The sequence below is a fragment of the Amblyomma mixtum genome, chromosome 1 (genome assembly GCF_055824585.1).
Source record: "Amblyomma mixtum isolate Tamu chromosome 1, ASM5582458v1, whole genome shotgun sequence".
NCBI lineage: Eukaryota > Metazoa > Arthropoda > Arachnida > Ixodida > Ixodidae > Amblyomma > Amblyomma mixtum.
Window position 1 is genome coordinate 15,089,035 of NC_143012.1, and position 10,126 is coordinate 15,099,160.

Sequence of the window (10,126 nt, forward strand, 5' to 3'; positions counted from 1 at the left end):
CTCTGTTTTATAGCATCGATAGAAGTGAAAAGGAAAAGGTGTTGTGTTTTGCACCATCACGTAAAATGATGCCGTGCTCTGTGAACACAAGTTGAGTTTGTTTCTCACTTCAGAAGTAAGCTGTTGAGGGTTGTGTAGTGTCATTTTCTGCCGCACGCATTGAATTATTGGCACTTGCATGGCCAGGTCACTATAGGCAGCTGTGCTTGTCATATCCTTGGTAAGTGGGGTGATGCTTTTGAAGATGCAAGTTGAGGAAAAATGCAAGAGGAGAATTGGAGTTGAGGGAAACGGTTGAATATAGTTTTTCCACCCCTGTTGTGCATATAGGAAAAGGTCTTATAGGGTCGCACTGCTTGTAAGGTGCCTTACATTCTCCAAAGTGTTTCTCGTGATCAGGGTTGTTGCTCAGACCCCTTTTAGTGGATGCCCTCAGCAATGACGCCTTGCTGTGCAAATTTTTTTTTCTCAGGCCCGTGGTGGCGGACATTGACATAGAGGTCTCCAAGGTGGACGAAGCAGTGCGGGAGCAGACATTTCGAGAGGTTGTGGACCTCATGGGCCCACCAGATGGCACCGTGGTGGTGCGCCTGGAAGAGGAAGGCGCCACCTTTGAGGACACGTTCCTCACAGCACTCATCCAGGCATTTGCGACAGTCGGAGAGGTCATCCTGATCAGGTTTGGAGCCTACAAGACCTTTGTGCACTCCCTCTCTTTCTTGTCAGATAGCTTGATGATGTGCCAAGGGTGAGTTTTCTCAAATAATTGCTTGCAGCTGTGCTTTCATTTTTGTCTTACACATGATTTGCCACTTTGCCCCACTGTAACAAGGACTGTTCACATACAGTCCCGTTCACTATAAAAGGGAACACACGAGTGCACTGCCCCTATTGTGGGCAATGTGGTCCACCATCCATTGGGAACTGTTTTATGTCAGATGCCTTAGCAAAGAGCACATTGAGATGGTTGGATGCTCCACACTGATTTCATGCAGCGCATAAACCATCTGCTCTCGTGAGTTAGCATGCGAGCTGCGGCCTTTGCATGTTCCCTTTCATGTTGGACCTCAGTGCTGATGTCTTCATTTTTGCAGGCTATTCTGTCTAATCTGCTGTGGCTGCTACATTTTATTGCATGGACCAGATTTCATTGCTGACTAAAAATTTGTATCAAAACGCTTCCATAGGCCCAGTAATAGGTCCACAGTGGGGGATGGACTACTTTAGTGTCCTTCCTTACCAACGAGGCCAAATCAGCAGTTTTTGTGGCTCAGCATGTCATTATTTCGAGGGAAAGTTGTGACAAACTTCTAGGTCTCAATGACAAGTCTCAAGCCTTGTGCCGCTGGCTTACTAGCTTACTTCCTGGCTTGCTTCTGTAATCGTTGTCTTATTGCACAATGTATATATGTCTTGTGTTGTCAGGTACGTGGCTGACATGCTCTGGGTGACATTCCTGGAAGGCCAGAGCGCGCTTGCAGCAACGCACCTCTCGGGGACGCAGGTGAGGATCCCGCTCATTTTCAAGCAGTTGAGCTGCGCAGATGCTGTGGCGTTCATGCGAAAACACACATACAGACGCATGAACTGGCTCAGAATGCAGATAAAGGTGCCCAGAAGTGTAGAAAGGTCAACAAGGAAAAAAAAAAACAAGATTTCGTATTCCCTTTCAGGACTACTAAGTGATAACGATAATTTTTAACCCTATCTCCCTCTGTGCCCTCATGACACATGGCTGAAGCCCAGCTTGATAACTTGAGCAGACATATCATAATCACAATTGACTAGCGTCCTCATTGGACGGGTTACCAACCTAAATTAAATTTGTGAGCCAACAGTGACATCTCTTTTGTTCTTAGTTATGACATAACAGGCTGGCAGTAAAAGAAAGATGAACTTGCACGCTGATAACAACATGCCCCACGTGCATTTTATTTTATCCCACGTTTTTTTTTATTTTGTTTTTCCCCATCGTTTGGTCTATTCTTCTATGCTGTAATCTTATGTTTAAATATTTTTACAGTGTATTGCAATTTTTTTTTTTTTCATTTTCATTGCCCATTCTCTTCACAAATGCACTGTTCTGATTTTGGCGCCCCCCTTACAGAGGGTGTCTTACAAGCCTCTAAGGTATTTCAAAAAATAAACCGCAGACTCCGGAGAACCCCCCCCCCCCCCCCCCCCCCCTGATTCAGCTATCTTGTTTATAGGGAAATCTGTTGAGGTATCACAGCTTTGTGATAGCAGTAGTTGAGACCGAAATTGGCTTAAAGGGACTCGGAGGACAAATAGAAGTTGGCCTGCATCGAGAGAGCACCACATTCTAATCGCAGAAAGACCACTGTCGCCAGAAACGGCACTTTTATAAGGTAAGAAAATGCAAAACAAAACAAAAAATGTCATCAGGCGATTTTTTGACGTGTATCCCAGAGGCTAGGCTGCACCTGGCAGATACAGATCCGGGTGGCAATCACTTGAGACGAATACGTCGAGATTTCGAATATTAAGCATTCAGATTGAATCGAATTTTAAATACTTTACTATTCGACCAAAAATTAGAAATTTTTAAATATTTGCACAGACCTACCCATGTGCTATTTTAAATCTCCAAGATATGCTAGGAATGACAGTTACACATAATTTTTCTCTCTTTTATTATATTCCAGGTTGTATTCTTAGCATGTGTTGCTTTCTTTTTATTCAGTTGAAAGCGTCTCTCTTTCTGTAGTTGCAACTTGCAACCATTAAAATGCCTCGAGAGTATTCGAAACAGTTGGGATTGAATATAAGAACAACGCTGTTTTCCTTTTTTCAATTTGCATGCTGTGCCATCTGCTTACTCAGGTGGACGGCCAGCGCATTGTGGTTACGCTGAAGACCACCAACTGGGCACAGGCCGTGGACCACGAGCTGAAGCTGTGCTGCAACAACACAGTGCCGCTAGCAGAGCCTTCGAGCCGGGATGGCGAGGAGGACACCACTCCGCCGGAAGCAAACGACGGGGCTCCCGATGGTCTGTTTCTCACTTTGTCTTAAGATTTTTTTAACTTTAGAAAGCAGCCAGAGAATTAGGGGTGATCGATTGGATCGAATTGGTTTAGTCATATAGGAGGTTCAAAAGAAAACATTCGACAGAAGTCTGTCTGGTTGGGAAATTTAATGTTAGGAAATTTAATGTTGACCCGCAGGTCCTCCACACAGGGGCTTAAAAAGCCAAGCTGCGCTCGCCCGTAGTCACACCGTGAAGAAGGGGCCGAGCCGGTCCCGAAACGTCGTGTTTTTCCTGTATTTTACTTGGTTGGCGTCACTTACCTTCTCCTAATATAGGAGGTTGTGACCAGGGAGGCCAAATCCCGTCCGGGTGAGGAAAGGGTTAATTGGAGAGGTTTGGGAGGGCCTTTGCCCTGCAGTGGGCGTAGTCAGGCTGATAATGATGATGAATTGGATTGATATGAAGGAAATGCGATTGCATTTTTCATTTACTAGCCGATCTATTCTAATTCTGATTCCATTGACTTTCACTCGCTGTCTGTTCTAGTTCTCATTCTATTCCAAGTCTCTATCTATATTCTAATTCTCACTTTATTCTGATTCTATTCTTATTCCAATTGTAATCATAATTGCTTCTTGTATTAATTTTTGCTAGTCGTTCTGAGTCCACATCTCCCTTTCTGAGTCCACGTCTCCCATCAATTGTACCTTTTTCATTTTGTTAGCATTCCTTTTGAGATTCAGTTGACTTTTAGCTTATCACCCTGTTATGTTTTTTATCGCTTTTATGGCTCTTTACACCATGTGACGTTGACTGTATCTGATTACCTTTGCCACTGCCTTCCTATATATTGTGCGAGTTTCACTCAGTAAAATTCAGTTGTCAGTTCAGCGCTCTTTCCTGTCTCTCCTTCATTTCGCCTTTGGGCTTCTCCTTTTGCGCTGCTTCACTTAAGTCGGATTTAACTTAGTGTGCATTGGCGAGGAATATCATGGAAGCGGTGTTCTGAGTGAGCAAAGCCTGCTTCTTTCCAGGCGTCTTTTGAGGAGCCAAGCGCTTTTTTTTTTCTTTCACAACTTGCAGATTGGTCGAACGACTACGAATGCCAGTCACAGTCTTCTTCGGGCAAAAGCAGCCCTTCATTCTCGGGAGAAGTGGGATTTCCCCCCGAAGAGTCATCCGCACCGCCACCCGTGCCGGGCCGGTCAACGCCCACGATGAATCCGCCGGGCAGACCTCCTCCGCCGCAGAGACCACCGCCCCCACAGAGACCTCCCCCGCCCCAGAGGCCTCCACCACCGCCCGAGCAAGAGTGCAAGGCTGCCCCTCAGGAGCAGGTACTAACAGCACACTCAGTTGCATCTCTATTATGCGTTGCTGCAAGGGAACAGTCTAGCAAGGCAACAGCAGTTCGCAATCGGTAGCGAGGTGCTGGAAGTGGTAAGGGAATACGTCTAGTACTTAGAGCAGGTAGTGACCGCTGATCCGGATCGTGAGAGGGAAATAACGAGAAGAATAAGAATAAGGTGGAGCGCATATGGCAGGTTCTCTCAGATCATGAATGGTAGTTTAACGATATCCCTCAAGAGAAAAGTCTACAACAGCTGTATCTTACTGGTGCTCACCTATGGGGCAGAAACATGGAGGCTAACAAAGAGGGTTCAGCCTAAGTTAAGGACAACCCAGCGAGCTGTGGAAAGAAAAATGGTAGGTGTAACGTTTAGAGATCGGAAGCGGGCGGAGTGGGTGAGGGAACAAACGCGGGTTAATGACATCCTAGTCGAAATCAAGAGGGAGAAATGGGCTTGGGCAGGGCATGTATTGTGAAGGCAAGATAACCAGTGATCCTTAAGGGTAACGGAATGGATTCCAAGAGAAGGCAAATGTAGCAGGGGGCGGCAGAAAGTTAGGTGGCCGGATGAGTGAGAAGTTTGTGGGGATACGATGGCTGCAACTGGCAAAGGACAGGGTTAATTGGAGAGACATGGGAGAGGCCTTTGCCCTGCAGTGGGAGTAGTCAGGTTGATGATGATGATGATGTGTTGCTGCAGTTGTCATTTCTTTTTGTGTCAAGCCTAATGAACTGCTTCGGGCAAATTTGGAGTAAGCAAGCTTAGCGTGCGAACAACAAATTTCTGTTGCATTTCTTTTTCTTTGAACTGATGTACAACATTAGTACCGAATCATGCTGATGACGTGTTAGCGGACTTCATTTCACATGGGGCATATAAAAGCTGCGATAAAGTCGCTGCTTTATCACTTCATTCAGTCCAACTTTTACTCTGACCAGCCCCAAGAGCTGGATGGAGAACTAAAATACAAGCAGCTATACTGTTCCAGTTTTTCTATATCGCACTTAACCTCAGGTTCACTTATGCACCACAACCACTGTTCTGCTTTTGAAACCAAAACCAAAACATTTGGAAAATAATTCTATTATAAATTAGTTCAAAGGAATAGCAAATTTCGTGTTTCAGTTTACTAATAGTATCTTGTGTACCATTACAAAAAACAAAATCATAATCGAAGTTTGGCCTCTTCTTTAATACAGTCCTCGTGTGCGAACTCACTAATAATGGAATGGTCAATTAACAAAGCTATACATATGCAGGAAAAAAAATTCTTATTTAAAGCCTTTGTAAAAATCCTTGCATAGAATACCTTGTTTTTAAGGATAAATATTTTCCTGCCTTTGACACACATAATGAAAAGGGGGCACAAATATTCGAAATTTACAAGGTTCATACTAATAATGAATATTGTTCACTGAATAAAGCACAAGTTTTGTTTAGTGCTACATGTTCATCTTGAAACTATGAAATGTTGTTCAGCATTTACTCAACACAACAGTTAAAAATTTTGTATGCTACTCAGCACCTGGAAAGTAGGGATTTTAAACGATAAGCTATAAGAGATAAACTTGAATATTTTTAATGTGATAGCGTTAAAGAGTTCATGTCGCAGAAAATTCGGCGCTGGTGGCGTTGTCAACATCAATATCATTGACCGTGAGGGAAAAATCCACGAAAAAATCCCCAAAGAAGCAATGTAGGTGGCAGGTGCATCATGTAGGTCATGTTAACCTTGTGGCGTCATCACAACCTACCACAAGATTGTGTGCAAACTGTGCGCCGTGGCAGGTGGCAGTCAAGTTAATGAATGGTCGTGAAAGGTTGCAATGAGGAGAGCAACCTGCATAAGTCCCATCAGTGGCAGCACCTGCCATCACAGGGCAGTGGCCCATCACTTAACGACTGCTCCAATGCACCAGAAGTGACATGAGGACTCCCAGGGATTTATGAATGTAAAGAATGGCTAATTATGCATATATGGGCATTAACCCTTTAATGCTATCGCATCATACTCTTCAAGGCGGAGCATTGAGTGTACCCTTCAATTTTTTTTGAAGTGCAAATTATATGAGATCTATCTATTACAATTTCATCACAGCTACAGTTGTGGAGTGTCGGACACAGTGAGATGTGAGCCTTTGTTCACTTGTTGCAAGTTCAGCCTCTCTGATTATATGACTGTTGCAGCCAGTTGTATAGTTGAATGTAAAAATGCTGCCACAACCTTTTAACTGGCACTGGAGAATCAAGCTTGTTGCATTATTCCAGGTGTCATCGGCAGCTCCTCCAAGACGAGTACCTCCGCCTCGTCCGGTGCCTCCTCCTATCCGGCCACCGCCGCCGGCTGCAGGCCCCGAGGCTGTGGCTTCAGGTGCTCCACCGCCAGACACGCCCCCTCCCCCTCCTCCACCACCTCGAGTGGACTCCTTTGAGAAGAGCCCTCCAGATGCGGCAAACGGCATCGAGGACGCCGAGGAAGAAGAAGCACCGTCATCTCCATGGCAAACCCTTCCCCCTGCCCCACCTCTTCCCACTCACCCGCAAGTGGTGGACCACTCCCACCAGCAGCACCCAGTCCCATCAGCCCCACCCTACGCTCCGCCCCCTTCCCAGGCTCCGCCTCCTTCTCACGCGCAGGCGCCAGGAAGGCCACCTGCTCAGGACTGGCACCCTTCTCCATCGGCACCACCTCTCGCCCCACCCTCTTCCCTTCCCCCTGCCCCGCCCACACATCCCAGCCAACCTCTCCCGCCTGCCCCGACACAGGCTCCTCCCCCTGTGCCGCATTTTCCACCCCCACAGCAGGTCCCGCCCACGCCGCCTTCATCAGCTGACACCGTATCTTCTCCTCCTCACATGGCTCCGCCCACTGGACCGCCCCCGGGCCTGCCTCAGGCCCCGCCCATCCCATCCAGGCCCAAGGTCATGGCACCTGTCGTGATGCATGCTGGCGATGGGAAGCCTCCACCTATTCCTGCGAGATCAAAGGCTGGCCCACCAGTGATCGGCAGACCAAACTGAAGGTGTCAAGAGTGCTGTTCTGTGGCACTGATAGCGGGAGAGCTGCCGGAGGCCCCGATATATGCATTCCATTTGAGGGCACAGTTGCAGCACATAACACACGATGCAACCTACATGACACGCTCTTGAGGTGGTTTTTCTTCTTCAGACCGCTGGGAACAGCTTTCAACAGGCCAGCAGAGTTGAAAAGTTCAGGAACTACTACTACTACAGGACGGTGGTATGCACGGGAGCACAAACCATGCCAAATATTTAAACTGGCCAGACGATACCTACATAAGGGCTGTAAAATGATTTGCTGATTTGTCCTTTTGTCCTGCTCCAAAACCCTGAAGTGTGTGTGTTTGTGTGTGCGGCCCCATTTTTTTTTTTCCCCTCTCTAAAGGAATTCGACTTGTTTCAGGTCCTAATGCAAAGTATACCCTTTACAGCACTGGACTAGATTACTGTATCAGCCATTGGTAGATGTCAATGCTGGTTATGTATGTATGTCATCGTGTTAATTTTTTCCTCTCTCCTATGGTTTTGCATGCTGTTGTGTCTCTAGTCAGGCCTACATAGTTTTATTTTAGTAGCGGCATTGTGTCGGCATGTTTATGGGAGTCTCCTCTTAGAAACTTAGATGCTCTATAGTGAGTGTCCATATTTGTGAGAACCTGATCCATCTCTTCTTCTCATTTACGTTGATGTTTATATTTTTGTCTTAAATTATACACAGTATCTTGGAAACTGGGCATGGGAGACGTTTTAAGTTGTACGGCTACATATTTTTCTAGGCGCCTTTACTTCAGGAGTTCCTTCTGTTTTGTGAAATAATTATCGCCTGATTATTTGCCAAGCAAGGCTGCACTCTCATTTTTTCTGCATTCCAACGTTACGCTGCGTTATGCTCCTCAAGTTTTGTACGTTAGCTTCTTTTGAGGTTATGCGAGGAATAGTTTGCCCTTTATTTAACTCATGTCGTCTTTCAGGGTGTAATAAGCCCTTGCTTGCCTTAAGTTAAAACTCCTAGACGCTTGTTACGGCTGAACCAATGAACTCATATTGTTGACTTCTGCTGCTGTCTCTTCTGTCACTGTTGCAGCTAGCTGCCATCTTTCTGCTGGTGTGGGACTGTACAAGGAGTGCCACCACTCTTGAGAACAGTGTCTCTAGTCTTTCGAAGGCAGGTGGTCGTAATCCTGTTGGTGGTGTATACGTAGTGATTGTTGTTGGTGGTGTCTCTTGACTGTTAGCTCGCTGCAGCAATCAGAAATACTCGGTGTCTGCCACTAATTACGTCGAATGTGTCACACATGCGCGTCCCTGTCCTGTTGCGTGGCAGAAGTCTCTCAATAATATATATACACGATGTGTAACATACTTTTAATCCCTGTATACATTGCGTGCATACAATACTAAGAGTGCTTTATGTGAATCGTGGATTTCAGCATTGCATCCGCTAGCGTTTTGCCTGGGGTGTGGTGTTTTAAGCTATTTAATTTAACTGTGAAATTTCAGAGTCACATTTCTTTGTGTTTCTTTTTTTTTTTTCTTGGCTGCTGGGCCATCAATGGTTGCTGTTGCAGAATAAAATGCATCTTTATATTTTACTTCGTGCCTACAGTGCCTTTCCTTTTCTTGTTCTTTCAAAACAAGGCTTCCTGTTGCATTATGTGTGAAGTTGAGAGCTTGTCTTTTTTATTCCGACATGCTTTGAGCTCTATTGTACATGAAAATTGACGCTGCCGTGGTGGCTCAGTGGTTATGGCACTCGGCTGATGACCCCAAAGACACTGGTTCGATCCCGGCCATGGCGGTCGAATTTCGATGGAGGCGAAATTCTAGAGGCCGATGTACTGTGTGATGTCAGTGCATGATAAATAAAAAACCCCAGATGGTCAAAATTTCCAGAGCTCTTCACTACAGCGTCCCTCATAGCCTGACTTGCTTTGGAACGTTACAACCTCATAAACCATAAAATTGAAACCTTCCATTCAGTTGCTTTAGAGTTGTGTGAGGTGCAGAGCTGAAAACAATCGCACCGTTGACAGCACATCATGCTTTTGGGAGTCTGATGTGTTTCATTGTGTCATACTAAGGAAATTTCTGTCTTTAATACAGTGAGTGGTTATTTTCAAATGCAAATGCTACACAGCATGACCCAATTTTACTGTTGCTGAGATGTTGCTTAAAATGAACAGAAAGAGTTAATGGTCTCCAAAAAGGTCAGTTGTATGGCATGCCTTAATTCACATGATATTTGGTTTTGAAATTTGCTTGATTGCCGAGGTCACTTAGGTGTGTGGTTTGCACATGCTTGTGCCCACGTTGTTTCTATGGCACTGGAACAAACTGTTTAGCTGTGTTTTTGGTGGAACTTTGTTGTGTGCATTATGCATATTTAGTTTTTGTTAATCCTTCAAGGTGCATGGAATTAACGAAATTTGCTGTTTGCAGCGGTGCCAGCTGAATGATGACAGCACATCAGGGGTGGAAAAACTAAAATTGAATTTCAGTGCACGAGGGACGGAAAAGCGAGTTGAATGGAATTTCGACATGCCAGAAGTGTAAGACCAAGACAAACGGACTTGCTGTGCACTGGGAGCAGGAAAATAATTATATTTAGCATTATTTCGTGTGGCCCAGGCATGCATAAGTCTTGCTGACCCTGACCTGGGGCCTGGGATGTACAAGATAATGAATTTTGAGATATGAGGAGTGAGATGGAGATTAAAGACTATGATAGCCATTGTGCAGCCTTCACAATATCTGGGGCGTC

General features: G+C 45.4%; 2 protein-coding genes across 2 annotated transcripts in view; both read left to right on the forward strand.

Moving 5' to 3' along the window:
- Positions 1-3,036, forward strand: part of Synj (synaptojanin) — a 33,081-nt gene extending 30,045 nt beyond the window's left edge. Inside the window, exons 18-20 of the mRNA XM_089568798.1 lie at positions 473-679; positions 1,426-1,504; positions 2,845-3,036. Coding sequence (XP_089424924.1) covers positions 473-679; positions 1,426-1,504; positions 2,845-3,036 — 478 coding nt within the window. The remainder of the gene's footprint in view (positions 1-472; positions 680-1,425; positions 1,505-2,844) is intronic.
- Positions 3,037-4,062: 1,026 nt separating this feature from the next.
- Positions 4,063-8,957, forward strand: LOC149365539 (uncharacterized). The gene is made up of 2 exons (XM_089543797.1): positions 4,063-4,329; positions 6,613-8,957. The coding sequence occupies exons 1-2, from the start codon at positions 4,210-4,212 to the stop codon at positions 7,363-7,365; spliced, it is 873 nt and encodes a 290-aa protein (XP_089399923.1). The 5' UTR covers positions 4,063-4,209; the 3' UTR covers positions 7,366-8,957.
- Positions 8,958-10,126: the final 1,169 nt, after the last annotated feature.